Source organism: Papilio xuthus, unplaced genomic scaffold (assembly GCF_000836235.2).
Source record: "Papilio xuthus unplaced genomic scaffold, Pxut_1.1 DF827542.1, whole genome shotgun sequence".
In the NCBI taxonomy this organism is placed as follows: domain Eukaryota; kingdom Metazoa; phylum Arthropoda; class Insecta; order Lepidoptera; family Papilionidae; genus Papilio; species Papilio xuthus.
In genome coordinates this window covers 4,328,069-4,355,634 of record NW_013531107.1, presented here as the reverse complement: position 1 = coordinate 4,355,634, position 27,566 = coordinate 4,328,069, and the positions used below count along the sequence as shown (strand labels likewise).

The 27,566-nt window shown below is 33.0% G+C and overlaps 2 protein-coding genes across 3 annotated transcripts; both read left to right on the top strand.

Moving 5' to 3' along the window:
* The first annotated feature begins 915 nt into the window (after nt 1-915).
* SOCS2-12 (protein) lies at nt 916-22,547 on the top strand. 2 transcript variants are annotated; one of them, XM_013313922.1, is made up of 4 exons: nt 916-1,316; nt 20,466-20,770; nt 21,039-21,184; nt 21,865-22,547. In XM_013313922.1, the coding sequence occupies exons 1-4, from the start codon at nt 1,298-1,300 to the stop codon at nt 22,187-22,189; spliced, it is 795 nt and encodes a 264-aa protein (XP_013169376.1). In that variant the 5' UTR covers nt 916-1,297; the 3' UTR covers nt 22,190-22,547. The 2 variants fall into 2 exon arrangements, with proteins under 2 accessions (XP_013169376.1, XP_013169375.1); XM_013313921.1 differs by lacking the exon at nt 916-1,316 and adding an exon at nt 19,286-19,627.
* A 1,983-nt stretch (nt 22,548-24,530) lies between these two features.
* On the top strand, nt 24,531-26,353 carry LOC106119016 (uncharacterized protein KIAA1467). Its single transcript, XM_013313848.1, has one exon. It carries the CDS (start codon nt 24,667-24,669, stop codon nt 25,984-25,986), a length of 1,320 nt encoding a protein of 439 aa, XP_013169302.1. The 5' UTR covers nt 24,531-24,666; the 3' UTR covers nt 25,987-26,353.
* The last annotated feature ends 1,213 nt before the right edge of the window (nt 26,354-27,566 follow it).

Sequence of the window (27,566 nt, the reverse complement as noted above, 5' to 3'; positions counted from 1 at the left end):
GAGAATTATCCATTGTTAAGGACTCTACATTGTAAATGCAGATAAATAACAGGAATAGAAAAGATAAGAGATGTAAAAAAATGCTGCTTATTATAGTATCCTATTTTACAATATTTTTTAAATATGCAGTTTATTAGAAGAGAAGATTAAAGATGACCCAGAGTGTGTGTAAGCAAAACGTTTAAGTTTGATATGCTTTTTCATTTAATATTGAAAGTTAATTAAGAGAACTTTCAAACTATAAATTAAATTCAATCTAATTTTTTAAATGTATACAAAATTATTCCCCATAAATGTGGAAAAAGCTTAAAATTAAATAAAGTTCTCTATCATTTTCATACACGTGCTCCATGATGCCAGTAATTTTAGTTAAAATCGATAGTTCTAAGCCGAAATTTTAATTGACTGTGTAATTAATAAGAGTAGCAAGTTCTTGAACCGTCAGACGAAGTAGATCTTAAAGTGAATGAACTCCCCGACGTTCTTCATTGCTTCCACCGCTTCCACATAAAACACGAAGGGCGGAACTTTATTCGCTACCAAAGTTTACCGGTTAAAGTACCTACTACAAAAGGTCAATAGACTGTCTGCGTGTCGATAGTTCTTATCGTGGTCACGAGCCACCTCCCATGCCGGCTGTCGTGCTAGTGCGGCTGCAAGTTTTATATAAATTAGTGACAATGCCTTGGTGTAGTTCTCAGAAGCGCCAAGGTTGGTAATTCTGGGAAGTGCGGGCACGTTGGTGACTCTAGCAAAGCGAGCGAGGCGACGTTCGCTATGCCGTGCTGGCAAGCGGCGAACAGCGAGCGGCGAACGAGCTCGAGCGCGTGGTGCGCTCGCCTCCCGCCGCGCCGCGCGCCGCTCGCCTCCGCGGGCCGCCCGCGCGTGTTTACTTCATGTGGCGCGTCGTGCCGCTCCAGCGCCAGTCGACTTTCGTACATGAAAGGGGAACCATCGCTGCGGCGACTCGCCTCGCCGAACTTTCACCTCCCGCGGCGATATCGTTATTTGTGATAAATACACCACATTGAGTGAAATTGAATGTGCGCGTTCTTAGAAACGGTTTCTGCTACGGCACGCGGACGAAGCGCCGCCGGCGACGTCGATTTCTACAAAATAATTTCTCCAGTGCGCTCGGCTTCTACGAAACTGCTTATAAAGAGTTTACCGAGAAGCGCAACGGCAGTAAAGTGGATTTGAGGAAATATTAGTAATTATAAGTGGTACTGTGTGTTTCCGTGTTTTGTTGTTACCTACGGCTTTTACATTGGATCCCAATCACCCCATCGCTCCTCCAATGGTGGTCAAACTACCAGGTAAGCTTCCTTCCCCGTTACCACTAATGCGAAATGTTTACTTAACTGTACTAACATAATGATAGCGATTTTATGACAAATGAGTTGTTCAGCATGTCATAGCACAGCCCTATTAAACAACTATGCAAACATAATACAGACGATACGTAATGGCGCCAAGCGACAAGCGATATCTTTCAGGTCGCCGGGTCATTCATACATAGCACATTGTTTACATTTATTAGTACTAACACGCTACGTTTTTCCTTGCCTATTTATAGCTAAAGATAGGAACTATTATACTTTTCTTGTATAGTACTCACTACCAACTACTAGAACGAATATAAACATGTTTAAGCAACGAATATGTACGCAGCAATAAAACTTTTAACTCCTGCCTTTACCTGTATATTTGTGTGTTATCGTCAATTTCTTTCCCCACTCATTACTGATACTGATAAATAAGAATTTGATGCCATAGACAACACTTACTAAAGGTACCCATACTGAGTTTAGGATTACTTGCTTAATGGGTTACTTATTGGAATATCTGGCCATCTAGACAGCTATAAAGTAAATAGGAATCTTGGCCTAGTCCTAGGAAGACAATCTCGAAACCTCAAAATTATTCGCCTAGTGCTTTTTAAATAGTTAAATGTTTAACCTTCATTTATTTTAGGCGCACTGTCGAATGGTAGCAGAAATTCTTGACCATCTTCAAGGTTTACAACTGTTATTAAATGGTAAACTAAAACTTTAGGCACATTAACGGTATAATATTACACATAATCATGCCTTTAATACATTCCTTGAAATGAATATAGGAAATCTGAGATGTAATATAATCTGCAATGGATTCTTTGCTTTAGCAATGTAGATAGTCTTGTTATGCTAAAATGAAATGTAATAAACTTTGACATAAAGTGCAAATTTGTATTTCGCAACTATTATAAGTTTCATAAAATCATCCTAATATTGCGGTAAAATTAGGAAATAAATATTATTTATCGTGAACATCGTTCTTACGCGTATAATATTGAACTCTGTTCAATATGTTCATCAAAAATAAATTAGATGTCTAACACAATGATTAGATTTATATACAAATTTAAATTGAATTTTATTTAAATATAATTAAGGCGAAAGTATCTGATATTATGGATACTAACAACTAAGTAAAAGCCTCGTATTAAAAGAGATAAATCATAAGACAAAACTAATAAATATTAATTCAAATGAAATACTTAATATAAATTTGTAGCTTTCCTTGAAAGCTTTCGGTCGACCTTCAAGATAATTTCAGTTGTTGTTTCGGCGAATTGTTCGAACATTAAAGCCGCAAACAGCTCCAATATTATTTCAAGTTAAATTACATTTAACGTTCAAGATTTCAAGGAATATATTATAAAATATTTTATACTATGTATTTATCATTATGATAGCTAATTTTACTTTGAATTTGTAAACGTATATGTTTTTGATGCAACACGTGTTGTGTTTTGACTGTTGTGATATTTGTTTTGATACATATTGTTGTATCTGTTTTGTGAAAGAGAATTTGAAGAATGACAATATGCCAATATTGTCATTCTTCAAATTAATAGTAACGTATCAGTGTAGTGTAAACCCACAGATACAAAATAAATATTCTTTCACGTACCGTAATCCGGTTGCAAAACTTAGTTTTTACAGGTCAAGATATTTCAAAGTTTTTACCGCAGAGGCGCTTAGACAATGCTTGATTCAATGCGGATTTCGGAATGTAAACATAGTATCAGAAATTTACATTACGGCCCTTAGTGATAGAACGATTCTGAGTGCGGGAACATTTTAAGCGGTACATAATGTAAATTGCTTTACAACTGTGACATTCCAATTGAGCTTATATAGTGTTCTCGGTTTCTTTTTTTTAAAGAACGAAAGGATGACAAAATATTTCATACCAGTGTTGCCACATTGGAAAATTATAATTATAATATTGTAATTTTGCACACATTTTTCTGGGTTAACAATATTCATTTTCGCAATGGTGCGCACAAGCACCCCTGGCTGGTCGAACGACGCAGACAATCGTACATTGTTACTTTACCGGGAACATCGGAGGTAAATCGTCTACCGGGAATCGACATTGCCTTTGTTTATCCACGAAGGGAAACAATGGCGTTTTTTGCAGCGTTATTTTAAGCATCAAAGAACCTCTTAACGCAATGTCTATTGTTAATGTTTATTGTTCTATTACGTTAGTAATTTTCGCGGAATCGACTTAACATGTTAATGTGTAGATAACCCAGCGTGGTATTGGGTCACTGATTATTTGCATGCATGAATTATTTTGAAAGCCGAATATGTTTTATGTTCCATTTTCTACGAATTCAAGAATTAGATTAAACTGGCCGCAAGACTGACGTTTTTTTTTCTGGAATCCACTTTCGGTTGCCAATATTTGTGACAAGTTGTCTAACCAAAATTGCATGTTTGGAAAATCGAAAGAAAGTCACTTATCTTGTATTCTTTAGTCTCAAAATGCAATAAATCTGGATTCAAGTTAAATCTTCTTTAAAGATAATATAGAACACTACTAAAAGAAAACCTGAACGAGCGGATTTATTAGACTAGTTGCTAGAGGCATTTCTATTGTCGTCGCAAGCTGAGCTCATTTTGATTCAGACAAATCCATGAAAATCCGGTTTAAAGATAAAAATGTTGATATATCATTATGTAAATTCTTGTGTAAAAAAAATGTCATCTTTTTGAGTGAAGAAATTAAAATTGCAATTCGTTACGGTTTCGGCAGTGAGGATTAAAAAGAAGTTTATTCTCGATGCCTACTGGTATAAAAAAATGCAATATAGACATAGCAAACATTGCAAATGGTCAGAATACTGTTTGAAACATGTTCATTTGCGGCGTAATGCTTTGCATTGTATACCGCAAAAAGCGCCGACAATTAGGTCGATTACAGAAAGCTATGAGCATCAATTTAACTTGTGAACATTCTTTATAGTGTATGGTTGACGTCTAATTAAATAAACTACTTTATTCTTTATGCCCATGTTGGGTTCTAGTCTTTTGCCTTAGTGTACACATGTGTTACGTTCCATTATTAAACCGAATTATTTTCAACATAGACAAACAGCAATTTATCCCAAAAAGCCATAAAATAATTCCGTTAAAACTATTTTTATAATATAACAATGTAATATTAGCTATTCTTATTTTACGATACAAAAAATAATTGAAAAAGGTAAATAGCGTAATGGCTGCCACGTAAGGAATTTTACGACGGTTGTACGAAACCTCTGATTACCTTTTATGTTCCACACAATAGCCTTATGTAAGTATTTTATTGTTGTAGATTTATTATTTATTTTTCTATTTTTATTTACATTTTCCATAAACGAGTCTTTTTTATGTTATAATTAAACAAAAACCGTTCTAATTTTCATCTATAGTAATCTATTCTTACCCAAAAAAATGCGCAGTTTCAGCTGTAGAAGATATAATGTACGTTCTATATGTACTTAAATTTATATTAATGTATAATTTAGGACTTTTACTTTCAAAATTACCAAGTATTTTATATTTACAATAGAGTTATTGAAATTCTATTCCGTACTCTTTCTAGAAGTTTTTATTTCGTTATTTAAGTGTTTACCCGCTTTGATGTTAGAAAAAGTTTTTAATTTACCAAGTAAATATAACTATGATGATATTAAAAACCTTATTCTTAGTCTATAAATATTTTGAATAATACGTACAGGTGTATTTAATCACTAGAATTGACTTTCCCCCACCAAACACTTGGCCACGGGTCCCTGACACCAATGGCTATTTCTAGAAACTCATGTACAATAAAATATCGTTGGCTTGATTACTGAGGCGTAGGTTAACCACCCGACAGTGTACTCTGGAAGAATTAACTCGACCAAGATAAGTAACTTACCTTTCAATTTTTTCTACAAAAATTAATGTAAAAATCACTTAGGTTTTATTTAATATGTTTATTAAATAAAATGGAAATACATTAAAATTAAATATATATACCCATTGACGCATTAAATAACAAGAAAACGATTAGACGGGGGTATGAAAAAGGCAGATATTTGTTCTAAGAGGGGAGCCTACTAGGAAAATGCGCGTTGGATCGAAACGTCAGAGCAAGGTGGGATCGCGAGCGGGCACAGGTATGCGTATTCTGAGAACGAGCCGAGTCCGTTTTTGCTCCTTTTTCGATTCAAGTTTACCGAGAATTGAATGGCCCGGTGGCGGGCGGGCCTACTCGGAACTCATAATTAATCCTTGGAAGCCTCCGACCCGAGGGTTGTTATGAGAAATCGTCAGTGTTATGACTATTTTTTTTTCGTCTGTACGAACTTTTGCATTATCATTTTGAAAATTGTCCGCTCGGGTTATTGTTCGCGGAAGGACCGGGTGTTGGAGGTTATGCATGTTATTAAACTTTAGGCAACCTCGCCCTCGACCTCGCCAACGTCGCAAACACGTCGTCCTGCGAACCCCGGACTCTTCGATGTGCTTCACGGAACAAACTAAATATTTCATTAGCGCCTTGCGACGTTTTCTCCTTTTCGGAATACACAAATAGGCAATGATCATAAAATTAACATTTTACGTTAAGGTAGGTTAAACAATAAAGTTATAATAAAATCCATTGGTGCGATTTGTTCTAGTTTTTATAATCAGTTTGGCGCCATTTTTCCAATATGGCGCCTATTCTGATCGACAATGCGACAAGCATATCTGAGTAAGAAATGCGCTATTGTGCTACTATCGTGATTAGTTGTGTCAGAAAGTATTTAAAAGTTACATATGCATAGAAAGCGGACATAAAAGATAAAAGGTGACAAGAATCTTGTGACACTTTTTGATATTAGCACGGGGGCGCCAGTGAGTTAATATAATTTAGTGTGATTATATCTTAAGGGTCAGATAACTTTATCAGTTTATAATAATATGAACGAAAACATTTTTGAACATTGATAAAAGGTGTTTTTGTTCTTTTTAGCGCAATAACACGATGACCCGATTGCTTGTTTGTTTTTTAACACCACGCTATTTATTATGATGAAACTTGACATTAATTTAATTCAGAAACCTACATGTGGGTTGCCATTTAAAACGATTTTATTTTATTTTACAGTTTGCAACAATAAATTCTAAGCAAATAAAATAAATATCTCACTAAAACATAACATAAAAATCTGAGTACATTTGAAGGAATTCCTTTTACATTGCAACATTTCTTCGAAACAATTCAAAGGTGCAAGAAAATATTTTATTATAGGATGAAACTGTTTGAATAAGATTGAATTATCCCAAGAGTTGCTGCCTTTTGTTCAGCGGAATAAAAAATGTTTTATACATTGTAGCATAGGGGTGGCGTACCTTAACCTATCAACGTGCTTGACCCTTAATTCGACGAAATTTTTTGTAGCAAAAAAACTGTTTTTTTTTTAGTAAAGTCGTACTTACGTAATTTTCTCTAAACTAGTTTAGTAGATTTTTTAATTAGTTGTTCGTCTCACTGGACACCATCGAATTAAGGGTTAACGTATTAATCAAACGTTCCATATATGTTAACGAGCTCATAATCTATTTAATTAACCACAACCACAGACATTATTACGTAAATAACTCAGGGTTTTTTTTTACATTATTTTCATTTTGTCGCATTCAATTAAATATATACTAAGGCGAATCATCCGTTTTCCGTCACCATTTACCTCGTTGGGCTAGGCCAGGGGCCGGACAAATGTAAAAAAAGATAAAGCCGCTTTCCGAGAAAGCCGGCTAGTTTAAATTTCAATGGGCTACTGCGAAACGTCGGCAGTTTCGTCTAACGAACCGATCGAATACACCGCTTTGATCTTCCCAAGCTCGACAAAATTATACTTAATCCTCACTGAAATAAAGATTAAATCCGATTGGCAGTGTCCACTTGTTTATTTCGAAATTTCTCCTTTAAATCATGCATTCCTGGTACAGAAGGTCGTACGATACGAAAAGATTCCGCAAAAAATCTCTTAAAGCAAATAAATTATTCCTCTCACAATTTAACGTCGTCTTGCTTGAAAAAAACAATTCCTTAATACGTTCGTAATTTGCCGTTCGTTTTCCCTTTCTATATTGAAATCAAAGTTAGCCGCTTTCGTTTGAAGCGAGTGATCACGATTTTATTTTTAAACTTATATCTTAAGTTTGTATCATTTGTTGAAGTAACTCTATTTATAAAACTTTTATAGTAATTCCGAAATATTTTATTCTACTCGTGTCTCGTGTGCTTCGTCATTGTAAGAAATTTTACTGCACTTCAAGGAATATCGTAAGTTCAAAACATTAGCCAAAATGGCTAAAAAAATAAGTAGGAAGTATAAGTTTACATTTAGCAAGCAAAATCTCGTAATATTAAATAATAATCCAAGTAAGGCTAAGGTATTATTAGATCACTTTTATTCAGGCCGGTCAATCGGTCGGTTACACGCGCTCTGAGCCGTAGTGTGACGTCACGATGTAGGTATAGAGTAGTAAAGTACGTACCATGAATAATGTATCACGCGACAATAAGTCACTAGTGACGCGAAACGCACGAGTGTAAAAGACGACACCACGATTTATGAATCGCAGTTTACGTAACAAATTTAAAATAAACAATTTTAGGTAATCTCATTTACGAAGATAAAAATATCATGTACGTACAATTTTAAAAGTATTGTGGTGAATAAGACAAAATCTATGTGGTGTAACGGAACGTTTATTTTAAAAATCGAAACGGCCGCGATATCGTCGTTCCGGGAATCGAGGCGCGACGCACGGCTGTAGGGCTGCCAACATGCAGTAAACGTAGACCGCGAAGACTGGCTTAAATAAGGCAAAAAAGGCGACTAATATTATATTTTGTCAATCTTTTAGAAAAAAAAACAATATAAAACTTAATCATTGAGGTTATACAGTACGTCAAAGAGGTATCATGTAAACTCGAATTCCGGTTAAATCCGCGGCAGCCCTATCAGCCGACCGGTCGAACGTTCCGAGAACACGTGAAGGTTGCCCAGCTAAAACTCTTACATTGGAGAACGTTCATTGCTGACTTTATGTGCCGTGGCCATTACGCTCGGTGCATTATCCAGATGGGCAAGACATGCCTGTACTATACATAAATCGATTACTGGATTACTGTCTGAGAAATACCTTATACCTATATACAGATTATAATAAAGATTGTCTTGACATTGCGTCCGATTTCCTGTCACATAAATCACTCTTAATCCCTAGTTAGTCTTAAATGTTTTAGTTAATTTAATTTAAATATGAAATACTCTTTTATTCATTTTAACACCAAATACTTGGCAACACTCGAATGACCGAGGTTTTATTGCTTGCTGTATGATTTGGGATTGAGGCCAATCTGACCATTAAAGTTTTCGACGATCTTCCGTACTGTTATGCGTTATGAATGGATATTTAGTAACCATCTTTTTATAGTATAAAATTTAAAAAAATAACATTTAAAATAACTTAGTACTTGTAGTATAGACTAAGACTAGTTTCGATGCCACTTTTAACGTAGATTTGGTAACTGTTTAATTTAATCTCATCTTCAAACTATCAAATGATTGTAAATATAATATTATTAAAAAAATGTTTATTAATTTTTCTCGGTATCTTGCAAAGGCCATATGAATTATTCATAAGATATCTGCGAGAAAAACACATGAGTTCATAAATTTGTATTTTAATATAATATCAGTAGACAAATAATGTTGTTTACACGTACACAATAAAAAACGTTTCGTGAAAATTTACTATGAGAAATCTCCACTAAAACCCTGTTTAAATGACTTATTGAGCATTAAATGACTGAGAATGGAATGAAATAAATGAATCGATGCTCTATTTACAAATTATTTCCGCTCTTTCGAGAAGTATTTAGTAGCAAATAAACTAAATTCTACAACGAATGCATTAAAATAAAATTACGAAACTATCAGAATAAATGATATTTAATACATTGATATTCATTTACGAAAACCACAGGTTAATAATAATTAATTCTTAGAATTCATTTCCATATTAAATTATTCAAACTTTCGTGAGACATTATACTAAACTGATATATAAACACGGCTAAACACTCACGTATATACGTCCGGTGGCGGCACCGACTATTTTCGAGCCCATCGGGGGCCCTTCATCAGGATGAGTGGCACTGGTATTATTTCGCGGACGCGGCCCGTCGCTGAGTGCCGCCACCGGACGTATATACGTGAGTGTTTAGCCGTGTTTATATATCATTTCCATATTGTACATTATAATATAATAGTATACTTATAACCTAAATATTAAATACTAAATAATAATATTTAAAGAGAACTTTTTATACAGTATGTTACTTTTAATTCTAAAACTAAGTGTAGCCCGCAATTTCGTCCGCGCGGAATTAAACAATTTAATTAGTAGCGTATGTGTTCTTCCTGATTATATTTTACGTCGATGCTAATTTTCAGCGAGTTCAATGCAACACTCATATTTATATATTGGAAAGAAGTAACATTAGTTAGATACTATAATATATAAGATGTATATACAGTCTCTAATTCTATAACATTGCCAATACGGTTCAGTAACTTAGCAGTTAGGTTGATATGAGCTTACGATTATGAAATTTGGGGTTCGATTCCCAGATTCGGAAAGAAGAAAAGTCCTTAAATAACTGCCGTTTACTCTAAGAACAAATATGTACTTACAGTAGGAGAGAATCAAGGAATAATAATAATAACTAGATAATAAAACTAAATTAAACCTTGAACTTACACTTTCTTTTATATATCTACCGCGATTTAATTCTATTTATATAGTTTACCATTTCTTGTAAATATAAAGAAAAAAAAAACACATTGACCTTTGTCGTTTTATTACATTAGAAACGCGTAGGCTTTTTTCCAGAAAGTTTGTTATTACCTACGAAGCCGAATAAAAACGAAGCGTACACGAATATCTGTAGATTGAAATGCTGCTTTTTAAAGATTAATATGAAATTAAAAGCAATGAATTCTTAAAATAATATTCAATTTGCTTTGAATGTCACGACCTCGCTATTATGATTATTAGTTCTCGTTATTTTTGTTTTTTCAAATCACTTTATCGAAAATGTGTTATAAAAAGCAAAACTTTTTATTTTATTTACTGGCTGGAGATAATGTTATTAAATTTCTCTACCTCAAAAAAAAGATAAAATCGGCGATCGCATTAAGATACAGTGAGATATTTTTAAACACTTTTTTAACTTCCCAGTGCAATATAAATAAATAAATTAAATTCAGCCTTTCTAAAGTTCTAAATAAATGTAACGAACATCAAAACCACATACAACAAAATGTTATTTACATTTCTCTAAATCGGAGTCTATTTTAGTGACAGTTCGCATAACAATGTACGCGGAAATATAAATTAGTCTTGGAAAATTTAATTCTGAATTGTTTACATAAGTTTTGTTTTACATTTCTGACACTAGTTTATAAGTTTGCAATATGAATAACTGAATTTTGATAATTCAATGACATAGTGAATTATCCAATAATACGAAACTGTGGGTTTCTACTGAGAAAATACGCTTTAATGTCATCCCTTTCATTATCTTTAGAAAAGACAGAGATGAACTCTAAATGGACAGGTCGCTGCTTGGAAACAGCTAATACGCACAAGGCACAAAATACCATCGCTTATAGCCTGTCCATGATGTCAGTGGTGTAGTATAATATTTTAATTATTGTTTATTTCGTTTTCAAACGAAACTCTGTAATATAACACTATTTTACAGAATTGTTAATAACACATACGATTTGAAATATTTTGCTTCCATCTTTATTGAAGTAACCGAAGCTGTGTTGCTATTTAAAGATTAACGCCACGCTTTCCACAATTCCGCCTGCAATGCATCAAACATAGCCATAAATATGCTAGACGGAACCAGTTTTTACTGACACAAACTGGATTGCAAATGATAATTTCACTTTTAAAGATACGATTCAAAAAACGATTTAATCTTATCAACATTAAAATTATAAAAAGAAAAAAATTAATAGTAACTAAACTTTTTTTAATACTGTCCATTATATTATTTATTGACTAACAAACCCATTAAAAAAAATTAAAATAATCGTTTGATTACATTCATTCAAACAGTAATAAATCGATAGAAAACTATAATAATTAGAAAGGTCTTATCCATAAGTAATAACTCTAATTGCGATTAGATTATAAAAGTTATGTCGCGGGTGTATAATTTCTATTAAATTAAGAAGCCTATCAAATATATTGGCAAAGGTTAGCCAATACTCCCTCCCTCCCACATTAACTATCTACTCTCTCAAATTATATCTAGAAGGTACTCTTCATTATATCTATTCATTGAACTACAAGATATTTTAAACCGGTTTAATGGAATTAAGTAATCCATCTTGCTTATCGTTACAGAATTGTGTACTAATATGATATTACAAACTGTCGACCGTAACTCCGTCCGCGCGGAAATAAAAAAAAAACTTAGTAGTCTATGTCTCAAATTTTATCGCGACCAGTTCATCAAATATTATCTAACAAACATCCATCTATTGTTAGGAAGAAAATCCGAAAATGTGGCATTGTATTGATCCAACACTAGCCTTACTAAAATGTCGACGTTTATGTCCCCTCACTATTCATTCTGACACTAGACTTTGTAACGAAAGCACGTCATTCGCGCCAAAGGATTCTAACTAATAATGTCTAAAACTATACATTCAAATATTCGCATTTATAATGTTGGTAAGATAATGTCTCTTCTGTCCCGTCCTTGAATGGAGTATTTTGTAAAGGTTTTAAGATGCACGTCTTTTTATACTTTACTGAATGAATTGAATTTATTTAAAAACACGTCGAAGAAAAAAGCCCTGATTAGCTTGGAACTTAGTACTTAAAAGTTATTTGTTAAGCTGTGATAAGGATAATTTGTCTGGATGATATTTTAATTTAGTCATCCAGCTCTTCACTTGAACATTGTAAAACAGGCTCTTAATAGTAAAATTAAAATTAATATGTTACTATGAAATTCCACTGCTGACATAATATATTTTTATCCGTTCCGACCAACAGGGGAAACCCATTGTTAAATGAATCTCAGTACAGCATTTAAAAATTTATTTTAGTTAAGGTAATATATTATCTTAGTTATTTCATTTTAGTAAAACCTAGTTCGTTAACGTAAAACAATTTGAACAAGATCGCGAGACAGTACTGAAACCAAAATAGTATTTACCCTCAAGCTATACGTACGTTGTTATTACGCTAAATTCAATCTTATACCACTGTTATAAAGTTGTAATTTGTCTATATGTTACAGACCTATGAAATAGTACCATCCTTATCTTTAATGCCACGGTAACGTGAACTTAATACACGCTTCGGGTTACAAAGTATAAAGACCTTTACAGATAATGTTTTAAATTATTTTTTTTACTTTTTAATGTAGCGTAGAAGACACTTTATTGGCCATTTGGAGACTTACGAGGAAAAAAAAATTATATGGTCATTGGGAGCGCATATTGTTTGATAGACCGTAGCTTCAATGTCTAAATATTTGTACATAGAAAAGTAATAAAGGCCTGTAGTGTACTCTCTCTCTAGCTCTCTTTCTTTCTCTCTCTCTTTCTCTGTAAAACACGATCTTTTATCTTACTAATATTATAAATGCTAATGTATAGATGGATGGATGATTATTTGAAGATAAAATTTGACATGAATGTAGAACAACCTGGAAGAACAAAGGTTACCAAATTATTTCTTTTTAATCCCGCGCGAAAGGACTCGCAGACGACAGCTAGCATGTTATAAAATGTCAAGATGTCTATAAAATGGATGCTTTATCGATTTCTTGAGAAATGAGTATTTATAAAATGTATTTTTATCCTCGATCCAAAAGTGTATATGACATCACTGGCCACGCCTTCGAGAAACCTCCAGGGTGACTAACATGTTCACTCTGACCTCAGCATTCCGATGACCCAAACCTTTTGGAAGCTGTAACGTTGTTTTCTTTTAACCGACATTAATTTGGTTATTTTTAACCGCGGTATCGCGTCTCAGAGTAGATTCCTTTCCAATTATGTATAATTTCTACCTTATATTTTAGTAGATGTAGCTCGCGACTCCTTCCGTGCGGAATTAAAAAAAAAACTTATTAGTAGCGTATGTGTTCGTCCAGGCTATATTCTTCATCTATACTAAATTTCAGCGAGATGCCTTGGAGTAAATTACTAAGTTACTTGTAGCAAGCGTCCATCCATCCAAGCATTTGCATTTATAATAATAGGATGATTTAGAGAATGCCCAACAATTAACGAAAGCAGAAGTTGTGTCATTTTGTGTTGCAACATGCGAAGTAATAAATTTTTATAATTTAAAAGAAAAATCCTGGCAACATTGCTTTTTTAATTTGATTTACAAACGCTTTACAAATATATCTTGTCACTAGTTAGATGTTGTTGACTAACTTGTTATTCTGCTAATTAGTGTTCTATCAGAATTTCTGAAAACCAAATGATACGTCCTCCGGTCCTTCTCGGAACATCTTTTTACAATCAACTATTAAAACGAACCGTATATTTTTTGCATCAAATAAACCTGTATAGAATAAAAAAAAATAACGAAATGTTTATTATTCGCGGAATACGAGTCGTTCGCAATTTTATAACTTCGACTGAGAATAATTGGTAATTACATTGCTTTCGTATTGCGAAACAGATTTATAGTTACATTTTTATTATTCTTGATTGACGACCAATAAAACTGCAATCGATTGATTAGAAAGAAATATCGATATTAATTGACTGAATTGTTTTTTTATTAATCGATATCGATTCTGATCATTTTTAATCGATAACCTATCTTAGTTTCTTAGTAATTCTTACAGATTCTACAGTTGATTGAAATGTATTTATCACATTTCCTTCTGACCTATCGAGATGTTTCTTGGATTGTAGTCATAGACAATATCTATAGTTACATTAGCTGTCGACCGCGACACCGTCCACGAGGAATTAAAAAAAAACCTTAATTTGTAGCCTTTGTGTTCTTCCAGACTATGTTCGACATCTCTGCCATATTTCTGCGAGATCCATACAAGTCGTTCTCGATACCTTCAAACAAACATCCATCCATCCAAACATTCGTAAGAAGTTTATTGATTGACTAATAAAGTAATTAAAGAAGTTTTATAATTGGATAACTTTAAAGTATTAATTGTTGTCTATTATATTGCTTTGTTTCTTACAAAAACTAATTAATATTTTTTTCTTAAACCTGTTTCAAATCGGTTAGATTTGTAGTAGTAATAACCGAAAAAAAAATGTTAGAAATATTATTTTACTTCCTTTGTTTTTATATTGTAATTGTGTGACGTAAAGATATTTAAATCAAATAAAGTAATCTGTAATCTGTTAGGAAAACAGATAAAGTGCAACGAACTACAAAGTGACATTGCCCAACACTTCGTTCTTCTTTTGTCATTGATTTAAGTGATAAATGTATCTCGATATCTCTTTTGCCATAGTTCCCGCCTTTCCCCTTCGAATCCCGCCATGTACCAATTTGTTTTTCGATTTACATATGTACATTTATCCGACTGCACATATCTGAGAAGAAATTCAAAGATATGTGTGAAGTCAACCAAACCACACTTGGCCAGCGTGGTTGACCATAGCCTAATCACCCTTAACTAAGGGGAGGTTCCGAGCCCCTCGGTGGGGACGTATAGTGAGCTGATGATGATGATGAACCATAGCTCAAGGTGTGTCATAGATTTTAAATCTTTTAATTTTCCTACCAAACGTCGTCTCAGCTCATATGACCCCACCGAGAGACTTGGTCTATCTAAGTTAGGAGTGACTAGGCCATAGTCAACCGCGTTGGACCTGTGAGGGTTGACTTCACATATATCTTTGAATTGCTTCGCCTATATGTGCAGATAGCATCACAATATTTTCTTTCACCATATGTATGAAAATAAAAATCATACTGGTACATAGCGGAAATCAAACCTGGGTATAGATTTCGGTCGGGTCCGGTCAAGTGAACAACTGTGCCACTAATGATAAAGGTTAACTATGACTTAGCAACTAAGAAATTACTAATAATCTATTGCGTCATATTACTTTATTGACATTTTTTTGTTCTTAGTAATAGTAAAAAGTTACATGTCGGTTGATATTCTTAATAGGATTAAAACTTTGTTAACTTGATTAGCTTTAACGAAGTAACATACAATTGCGGGTGATAATCCAATTCTGAAAAGTTGACGTTGTTACCAGATAAACGGATAAGAGTAATGAAAACGTGTTGAATGATGAAATCGTACAGCCTTTCCATACTCGCGGTGTGCGTGACTGTTCACTTCGCAATGTAATCATTCGTCGCGCCGGACCTCGCCTTAACGAGAAAACCTCTTAAGAAACCTTTATGTTTTGAGATTTCGACGAATTGACATATCGCAACTCGAATCCCACTCACTTTGTTCCACTTCGCTGTTGAGGTGTTCAAAGAAATATTGAGTAAGGTAAAGATAAGCGCCTTATATTACATTAAATTATTTTTTAAAAAGCAACGGGACGACCGCAAATCTTTGGTTCCACAAATTGAAGCTTTCCCCGAGGGTAAATCAATACTTAAATATCAGCCCTAATAGGCGTAGGCGTGTAAATAGAACAAGGTTACTTTTGTGTTTAATCGTAATTTATAATCCTGAAGCTATTAATTATGATTACAAAGTTATAATGAAATTCTTATTTTCTAGTATTACATAATATCTGTCAAGTAACTTAAGTAATTAATCAACTAGAAACTTACGTGTGATGTAAACTTAATATACAACAGCATCTCGACTCTAGCGATTCTCATTAGCATGATTAAAATTACGACATAACGCTCGTATCTTTATGCGAGCTATTAATTATCTGTGCCTAGATCCCGCGCTTCCTGTCACGTGCGACATCTCTTGCGGTTTGACATAATTATGGCGCGGAAGCGCGATGTTTTTTTGTAACCATAGACTATAATAAGATTTTTTTGCCAACATGAAAAATTTACGTACGAAACGTTCTTAAAAATTATATTTCAAACTAAAGCTAGTTTATTGTGTTATGGAACAGGTCATTAAATATTTTTATTTTTATTTTCTTGATGTTCCATAAAATATGAAAATTATAAATGGAACCCGGACACCGCGTGTTATTTCATATCAACACAAATACTATGAACTGAACAGTTAATCTTATCAGTTAATATCATAATCGGGCAATCATTTCGAGGAATGGTATTATTCATTATGGCTGTAACAAATTCCAAATAATTCCTCCTCTTTAATCTTTAGTCTTAGTAAAACAAAGTTGATACACCTTTTCTATTAACTAAGACTGTTCAGCCCACGTTTCATTGAAATGTGAATTGTAAATAACATAGAAATAACGACAAAAGCTATTCTGAGAAAGATATCGTCACTGAGCTGAGAATTTCAAGAAAACGCCTTAGTAACGATACAAAGTAAAGGCGCAAGGTCCCACTATTATATTGTGTAGGTGTGTATTTCCTTTGCAGGAATAACTACGGCTTCATTTCACTCTATTTTATATAAAGTATCATTGTATGTTGAGATATTTTTCTATTCAAGGATTAAATAAGAATAGGTCTTTTATTTACTATTTACTTCAGCGAATCCAAACAATTTATTTACGACGAATGTATTCTTATGTTTAAGCTACTTTTGTATTCAAAATATAAGTATAAATATACACATTTTTTTTAAATTTCTTTTGCAACTGTAGCCAAATCTATTATCGGTTATTTAAAATTTTAGGGGCAATTAAAAACGAATCCATTGTAATGAAACCGTGCACATAAATCGATTAATTTGCGATTAGTTGTAAAACGAAATGGGCACAAGGCAATTAATACATATGAAACCGCGGCCATGTTTTTTTGCTGTTGTATATTTCGCGACCGGTTCAACCACCGCGGATCAACGCTGTCTTGTTTACTGCAAGTTTTTCCTAGAACAACTTATTATGGCACAAACCATAGACATCAAGGATGATCGCCTATGGATTATGAAATGAGTATTGTTTTATTAATTTGGTAGTAATTGCGTCATATCATCAAAAGGCGGGAATGACGACTTAAATTTATTTTATGGCACAGACTAAAAATATGAGTAATGTCTATTTTAATACCTGTGTTATTGAGAGTGTTATTTTAAAATCTTATATACGTTTATATGTACGCGATATTAATAAATACCAAGGTAATGTTAGCAGTGGTAATATTTAGGTATTTGCAAACTAGGCCAGGCATTATATCACTAGTGCAGACAGTAAACATTTAGTCCGCTTTCCAACACGCGCCGACGCAAAACGGACATAGAAAATATTGGAATGAATTCTGCGAATATGTTTATAACAGCTTCGACCCTCCCGTTAAATGAAGAAGTACTGAGAACAACGGTATCTCAATGTCGTATTGAAATCGGAGTGTGCCACCTTCCGCGAATTGTGAGATGACCTCCTAAATTGTTTTTAATAACTGACCGCATCCAACCTATTATTGAGAGGGAAATTATTTTTTTTTATAAAAGTAACGGTCATCGTAATCTTATATATAAAATTCCTGTGTCACAATTTGCGTTCCCATACTCCTCCGAAACTGCTTGACCGATTCTCATGAAATTTTGTGGGCATATTGAGTAAGTCTGAGAATCGGCCAACATCTATTATTAATCCCGAGCGGACGGATTCGCGGGCGACAGCTAGTATAATATAAATCTCTTTCAAACGATCAAGACGAATTCTGTCGAACTTTGTAGCATTTTACACAAATGTCGAGAAGCTATAATTTTACACGTTATAGAAGATTTATTATTTACACTAAACCGGTGGCAAATAAAAATACAAAAATAAATCTTATGTTACACGCAGCTGCGTAAGTAGTACCAAAAAGTGACGGCAGATGTTCGCCTGTGAAAGCGACGCGGGCGCAGGTACGGGATTCCGAGAACGCCAAATATAATCGCACTACGTGGAACACGCTCTCTATGGCCCGTTCGAAATTCGAATGCGCCTTTTTTCTATGTGTGCGTAAATTTAAAGGAAAAAAATGATATCGAAGTGATATCGATTTTAATCTTAAAAACGATGACGTAACGAAAGGATTAAAGCGATTTTCACTTTATTGCCTGATTGCAAGCTACTGTATTGTGTAATTATATCAGAAAACATTAATTAGGTATTCCGTAACCATGATTTAGTATTCCAATAATGTTTCTGTTACTCCTGTCACCTTATCAGATTTTTCAGAAATTCAATTAATAAATGATGTTTTTGATATACACTTAAGGTACTTCTTGGTAAAATAATAAAATATTTAATGGTTCTGCAAACTGTCCGTAAATAGCGGCTATGGCACATGTTTAACTGTAGTATTTAAACTTCTATAATAGGGTCACGCACATTTTTTGATGTTTTACTTTTTAGCTCCAAAGTTTCATAAATAATAAACCATTTTGTTTCCGAGTAATTTAATACACAAATCAATATCCTCGAAGCCTGAAAATCCTAAGCATAGTTTATAGATCAAAATATGACATAGTTGCGACAAAATGATATCATTACGCGAAAATATGATTCCAATATTTAGATAACTCAACAAAATTGCTAGTTAATTGTTATTAGTGGTAGTGAATGAATTCTTGGAAGCCAGTAAACGTTCCGTTTCATTCGTATCACTTCTCCTGCCTGAAGGTCCCCCTCTATTTAGAATTTAGCTCGCGTATTGTATTGTAGTTTTGTAGTGAGGCTCGAACGAAGTGCTTGTAGTTTCCTTCCACTTTGCAATCGGCCACTCGAGCAGTCGAGTCTGCGCGCGTCGCAAGCGCGGTCATTCCGTCCGTATTATTATTCGCTGGAAGCGTTCATATTTATTATCATTTATTCATATTATTTTTTATGGTAAATAAAAGTGCCTGTATTAAATTAAAAATAAGAGAACGTAAAGTAAATTACGACAAGGGTTTTAGAACTTTAATAAGTTGGATATTAAAGTGAAATCAAGAAGTTTTTTGTGCCTATCATAAGGATTTGTTAAATTTTGTGTTAAATAGTGGCCAAGAAAGGTGTAAGTGGATGATAAAGTTGGAAAACAACCGGCTTGTGAACGTCAAATGTGTTTGTTTGAGAGGCAAGTGGCGCCCGCTTGTCCTCTAAATATGACTTTAACAGCGAGGTTATCTCCCCAAAGTGAGTGAAATATAAATGGAATAATAATTACGCTACAGTTTTAAGTATACTTCAAACCTATTACGAATTCCGGTAATGGTTATGTACTGCTTAAATATACATGTTTTAGGTTATAATTATGGTGTTTTGTTTACAATACATACTTACGTTACAATAACTTAATTTTTGTAGAATAGTTTTTTGCGGTCTGTACACATTTCCAATTACATAAAATTAAAAAATAAAATTCTTAATTACTTAACCGTCTTTCTTCTTTTTTTCAAGAAATGAAATAAAATTCAAAAACATTGAAGTGGGAAGTACAATGTTTACATGTTTAGATCTCTTGAAATCTAGTAACCTTGATATTATTGATATGAATTTGGTTTAAGAAATATAAATTTACTATTTCCTTAATATGATAAAACCGATATTTCTTATCATTTATTTAAGAATTTAAACATGATTTGAAAACTATATGTGTGGAATATCATAAAGTATCAATTTAAATATGCAAAACAGGAAGTAACATTTAGTTCATTATCATAAGATAAAAATTATAAATCCATTTCCATTAGCTTTAGTATAATTGAAGACTATTAAGTTTAAAAGCTAAAATGTGTATATAACAATTTTGCTTCAATTAATGTTATATAGGAATTACTATTAATCAATTAACAAAAATAAATTTATCTATATAATTATTCTGTCATTTCATCCATCACATTGTTCTGTCCCAGTTCAAAATAGTCATGACTAGACCTTACTAATTGTTCTACAGGAAAGTTAGTAGTTTCTAGTTGTTTAGATTCTTGGGAGTTCTATACAGTTGTCTTATGAAACTGTTTCTTCTTTACAGATGCATGTGTGGAAGTGGGGGTGCCTCTCAACAACTGGTCCAGTGGCGTAGCTTGCTGTCCAAACTGCAGGCATGAGCTGCGAGTGTCCCTGACACCATGCAGCGGGAAGACACATGCCCAACCCCAGACACCTGTTACCCCACCCTTCACAATACACCCTCCGTACTTGCCACAATCTCCATTATACACAACCCCATCCTCACCTTTCATACCTTCACCATACAATGATGAGTTGAGACGGCTAGCAGATACTTTGAGAGCATTAAGGCTCTCAGGGTGGTACTATGGAAATTTAGACTGGCAGGTGTGTATTTTTATTGAGTTAATTAGTTAATTCTCCTAACTTAAACTGATCAACTGAATGCGATTAAATACGCGGCATTTGTGGAGTAGCAAAAAGTCATGACCCACCTATATTACCCCCCTACTTAATATGCCTGGTTTACTTTATGCATATAACTGGCATAAGAAAACACTTTATATTACATCCATATTATACAGAAGACATTAAGATTAAGATATCATTTTTAAATTTAAAAATGTCTTTATTAATTATTTTTTTCTCTTTACAGGGTGCCCGAAGTTTATTAAAAGATGCCAGTGTTGGTGCTTTTGTTATAAGAGACTCGGGTGACAGGAATTTCATATTCTCACTATCAGTACAAACAGAAAGAGGTCCTACTTCTGTGAGGTTACATTTTGAAGATGGATTTTTTAGGTAAGAATATTTCAGAAAAATTAATTTGTAAATTATCAACTCCATAAACAGATTATTTCTTTTTTCTTTATTATGTACTGAAAATAGAATTAATTATTATGCTATTAAAAACAAGTTTTATTTTGTATTGATATAAATTACAGTTAAATATCAATTAGCAAGTTACCAAATAGGAAGAATTGTTTTCCTGTAATGAATTACTTCATAATTCCGTTTAATGTCTTTTGTAACTGTACTTAAACTGAGTCAGCATTAGTCATTACTACAACATTATAAGAACAATGTTTACAATTTACCTATTGTGATGTAAAATCAAGGAAGATAAAGGGTGTCCATTTTTAGACAATATCAAAAAGAATGATGTTCAAAGAGATTCATCTATATTTAAAAAAAATGCAATTTGTTGTTATTGATCATACACTGTAATGTAGCAGTAATTGACAAAATTAAAGTTTTTAGGGTTCCATACCTTGAAAGAAAAAAGAACCCTTATAGGATCACTTTGTTGTCCGTCCATCTGTGTCAAGACCCCATTATAACAGCATTTTAGTTACTTTCTGTTAATATAAATGAATCAATCATTTCATGCGTAAAAAGCAGAATTGTAAATTAGCAATTTAAGTCTTGTTTTAGTACATTTTCTATATGAAGTACTAATTTGACTCTTTCCATCATTACAGATTAGACTGCGACAGACCATTAGCGAGGTATATGCCGAGATTTCGATGTGTGGTAGAACTAGTACAACATTATGCGAGAGTCGGGGAACGAGGTGCAGCGGGCACAGTGTGGGTAGACAGAGAAGGTTGTACACATTCACCAGTCCTACTCAAAACACCATTACGAAAGAACCCACCATCATTACTCCATGCTGCCAGACTTGCAGTACACAAAGCATTGTCTAACCCACTAAGACCTAAAATATGGTGCGCACCAAAACACAGGCTGTTGCCTCTCCCCTCAACTTTAATAGACTATCTCGGAGAATATCCGTACTCAATCTAATATTTGGATCTGTGTTAATTTAGAACTCATTTAATGCGTACCTCTTGTCTGTTGGTTTGTACATTATAAAGTCAGATCAGTTCATAATATATTTTAAATCTTTCTTGGGAGAATATGGTACAAAAAACTGCCGAATGTTATGCATTTATATTATTTCATTGCCATTTATAATTATTTGGCACAGCATTGGCTTTTTAAATATATTCATAAATATTTAAATGTAACCTAACGAAGATAATAAAAAACCTAGCTTGGGAACTAATTACTAATTTTATCACATCATTTTCAGTGTAAAGAAATTGTTTCTATATTATTCCGCAATATGGCGAGGTTTTTTATATTATTGGTTGTGCTATATTAAGTTATAAAAAGATTTAAAATTGAACAATCATAATCCCAAGACAGTGTCAAACAGTTTGTACAAATGATTGTGTCATGTCATAGGGCAGGCTCCTTTATTACCATAAATGTTATAAATAAAAACTTGTGTATTACTCATAAGTATTGAATAATGGGACTCAAATATGGTATTTAGTGAAAATGTTTATTGCAATGATTTTTTTTTAATTTCTCTATGTATATAAGATGTTTTGATAATGCAAGACTGAAATCCAAGAGCCGCTATGTAATAATTATAATTTGATAGTGCATTATGTATGTTTGTTAACGGTGACCAACACCAGCTATGTTTGATTTAGTTAATTGTTCACTAATGCCTAATCTTGTCCGTAATATTAAGATATCATCACACTATTTTGTAAAGATTTTTATTTTATTTATTTATTTCCTTACTAATAATTAGGGTAATCAATGGTTCACTTATCATAAAATTTTGTTCCTATCTAATTTCTTATTAAGTTTAGTATTAATTAATAATCAAAATATGTAAACGGCAAGAATCTGTAAGAAAAGTCAAAATACTTTCACACATACGATATAGTTTTGTGCCATTATAGACAAAATAAACATTCTCCCTTACAAGTATTTATGCAATGGTCATATTTTTGAGGCTGAAAATGTAAATAGTTCTTGTTTTTGTTTTATTATTTATTTTTTTAATTATAATGAAAATAGCTGAATTTAATCTTATCAAAAAAACTTAGTGACAAATTTCACGTTAACCATGTAATGGTTATTTTTCGGTTTAGGTAGAATTTTAGATAAGGTTTTGGCTAGTGATGTTAACTAACGTAGAAATTAAAAATGTACCTTGAATAATCTCAATTAGCATATTACTAGGTCTCACAATAATATATTTTCTATTTTAATAGCCAATTTCACTTTATATAACTATGCTCTATCATAAACATGTATGTAATAAGAATGTAAATTTTATTCTTTGATGGCAATAATCGTCGAATGATTCTTACATTGCTCGACTAATTTATTTTTTTACCATTCAAGGATAAAGCACCAATTGAATAAGTGTGACATAATAGAAAAATGTGTTTAGAAACTTTGTAGAAATAACATATTAAAAAGAACTGCAAATAATTTATACACAAAAAAATAAAAATATACATTATGCCTATAAGCTCATTGTTTCATTGTTAGATACCACTTTTATACAAATCCTTAAACTTATTAAGAGTTTTTAATTTCATCTTACTAATATCAATGTGAAAGTTGAGATGGATGGATGATTTGTTAGAAGGTATCTCCAGAACGGCCTCAACGGATCTTGATGAAATTTAGCATATAAATAATAATCACTATAATATCACTGGTAAAAAGAAGCAGCTGTTACTTTAAAGGCAGCAATAGTATTTATAAAAAATGGGATAGATAGTCAGCTGGTCTTAACAATGTAGTATTGTTAAGACCAGCAATATAGCATTGGTTTTGAATTTGAAAAACTTATTTGTCGATTTAAATAGTTTTATTGCAACTCATCAAAAGATGGCGTTGAAGTTCTTAATTTTAGATGACTTATTTGCCAGCGCAATAGACTTTACAAGCGTATAGAAAAGATATAATTACTCCGCTAGATGACACAGAGACCCAAAATTAGTCTTAATCTTCCATAGAAGAGATATAAGTATTAAAAATGAATGAAATTATTCATGACAAATATAAAAAGAGGTTGCCCAAATCCAAAGGCCGAAAGTTTAAATACGCTTACATAATCACGATTATACCTATTGCTCATTATTTAATCTTCATTCGGATTTCTTCCAGCATTAACAAGACTCAGATGCTTCGGAATATTAATTAAAGATATTGACGAAAAATGTTAAAAATAAAAGTCCTACAATTTTTTTTATCGCAAATCGATTTTAAGATAGCCATAAATCGATACAGAACATTTTGACGGTACAACACTAAAGCCGTTTCAATTGGATTGAGTTTGACATTGCGTTGTTATTGATTTTATTTAGATGTAAGTTGAAGTGGTCATTGCTTTTAATCGGAATAATGAGATTACAACAATTACAGTAAGAAGAATATTTATGTAACATTATTCTGTCGTAAAAGCCATGACAGCAAATGGAAACGGCGCTAATTATGCACCGTTGAAACAAACATTGTCGGATACGGAGTCTGAAGACGATCAAAAAGTGGAAAATGCTGTTCGTATTAGGGCAACGGATAGCTGCAATAACTTGGAATACAATAGTGGCTTACAATCTTCCAAAAATTATAGTACCAGCGATATGGACGACTTAAATACCAACGCAAACACATTGGAGAGTACAATGGACAACGTAAGTTTTCTTCAATCAGATGCCTCTAATAAAATGTCTTTGCCTCGCCGCTGTGCGTTTGTGGCATCAATATTCATGTGCATCTTTACAGTTGTAATATTTTTATGGGGAATTCCTTGTTCGAATGTTGGGAACTGTCCAAATAAGCAATGGCATGATAAATCTGCTGGCTGGGAGTTACCTTATTACGATTTAGAGCTGTCTGGCGCAATTCAAGTTGTTAATGGTGCTATACCAAAAACAAAGAATTTAATATTCATCTACCGAGGCAACCATATGAAGCATGAAGGATTTAATAACAATGACAATGTTAATGGAGTATTACTTATCGTTGGCAATACTGGAGAGGTTGGATGGTTCACTAGAGAAAAAAGAATACCAACACAAATAAATTGTAATTTAATTGATGTGAACAAAGATAGACAAAAAGATTGTTTAGTGGTTGGCACTGAGGGTTTGTTAGCAACATTGAATGCTCTCTCCGGAACGCATTATTGGCATGTCAATAAAAATGGAAATGTCTCCACTGATATAGCTGCAATTGACTTTCCTCTTATTGTAAATGATACAGACAGTGATGGAGTTTTAGATTTGTTAACAATAGGTACAGTCTATCCAAATACGAACCACAATGAACTACTGCTGATTTCTGGTGCCAATGGGAACATTATTGGTGGGCCATTGGTTATACCAGAATGCACATCTGTTAAGCTATTACCGGAAGCAACTTTCATAACATATCTGTGTAAAAATGGGCCAGCTGAAGCTGTAAGACAAATATTGTATCCACATTTACTTAAAAAATTATCAGCAAATCATGGTAGTGAAGTACCATTACCAAAAAAAGCAAATTTAAGCTTAAAAAAGAATATAGGCAACACTAGAACAGAATATAGTAATGGACCGGGAAAACTTATAGTTGAGAATGAAGGGGAATGTCCAAACTCCTGCAGAGTGAACCTGACTCTGGTGTTAGAACAAAATGGATCCAACAATGTTACTTGGGAATACACCGCAAACCACGTGTTTGCTATGGCCCCAAGTTCATTTTCTTTCCCGAACTCAATACGAGGTTTTGTAATAAAATTATGACAGTGGAATAGTGCCCATTTGGCAAATGGTGCACGCAAAGTCGATGAAGTAAGATACAATATACAAAACCAAAGCCCAAAGAATGTTTTTTACTATCGCCCAATGATAAATGTCGCATCACTCTCTTCGTTTATAAAGTATACTAACTTTACGGCTCATGATATATCCGAGAGAATTGTACTGGTATCATTTGATAAGAAACAGATTCATAATGTAAATGTGAGCCAGACAGACATAATACAGATTTGCGTTCGTGAGTCTATGAACAACATGCCAATACCATTGTGTCAACCGGATCTTGAATATCAGGAGCAATCATTGAAGATTGCCGACTTGGATGGTGACAGATCAAACGAAATTATTTCATATTACAGTACATTCATAGCACCAGAGTCATACACACCAAAGAACTCTAATCCTTACGATAATTGGGAATTAACTTCTGTTGTACGAGTTATACGTTTGGAGTCTGAATTGCCAAAGTTATTTATGACAGAACATTAATCTGTGCTATTTTATAGGAAAGAATCTGTCGAGCATGGTACATATTTGTTAAATGTTTATAGATAAATAATTATTATTATTGCCATTCATGACAATGTTGCCGTTTTAAGCTTGCCATAGATATTAGAATAGTTAGTGATAATTGTTTTAAAAACATCTTAATAAAGATTGTGCAAAATCTGTTCTATAATATTGTTAATACTATTATACAATTCTTAAATTTCTACTTAAATTGATACCAAAGATAATTATGAGTTACTTAAATGTTTTAAAATATTATCATTTTAGTTTAATCCACTTTCATTTTATGTGGGTTTAATTTGAACATTTTAGCATGATATTTCTAACCATTCCATTCCAGGTCATCTCTAATCATAATTTTTTATTTATAAATAGAATTACATTAAGTAAGTTATTTCCCCTAGTTCTTATCTTCACATATTATTCATATCATAAAATAAGTTAACACTTGGTTGTCCTGAAATGCTTTGGTGAAATCTTTTGAAGCCTATTTATAGTAGTTACTTATGTGTGTTACCATATAAAGTTCAATGCTGGCATTACATTGAGGTATTATGTTACGCTGATCTACCTAACAATCAAATGGCCCAATGAGTTTTTTCTTCCATTTGGCCATTGTCACAAACTGATCAGGAGGGTTACACCGCTTTAGCCAAACAGAGGGCTATAGTAAAAAAGAAAAAATGTGACATCTTGTGACAGGCAGTAGTGAAATATTATAATTTAGTTTGATTTACGCTCACCAGGTCAGATATCCTTGTCTGTCTATACCTTACAGTAGGTGTGATTTGCTTGTTATTTCAAAGACAATGTAAGGGATGACGGTATGTAATGTCACATCAGTTGCGTTGCACTGTTACATGTACCTATTCCAACATTGGCATTATTTGTATTAAAAATCTGTGATGTCATAGATATTGAATTTAGTTATTGCGGTGTAGATTTTATTGTGAATCAACTGCATTGAAATTTGACTTGAGACATATTTTCTGTTTTTTTCAAAGAGATTAAAATATGTATCAAAACAAGTGTCACTGCAGTACTTTGTGGATAGT

Excerpts from the sequence above, each read along its gene's own strand:
- SOCS2-12 (XM_013313921.1), top strand. The coding sequence starts at position 19,552 with ATGTGTTTGTTTGAGAGGCAAGTGGCGCCCGCTTGTCCTCTAAATATG. Across the intron at positions 20,771-21,038 it reads ATGGAAATTTAGACTGGCAG|GGTGCCCGAAGTTTATTAAA; the intron begins GTGTGTATTTTT and ends TTCTCTTTACAG. Across the intron at positions 21,185-21,864 it reads TTTGAAGATGGATTTTTTAG|ATTAGACTGCGACAGACCAT; the intron begins GTAAGAATATTT and ends CCATCATTACAG.
- LOC106119016 (XM_013313848.1), top strand. The coding sequence starts at position 24,667 with ATGACAGCAAATGGAAACGGCGCTAATTATGCACCGTTGAAACAAACA.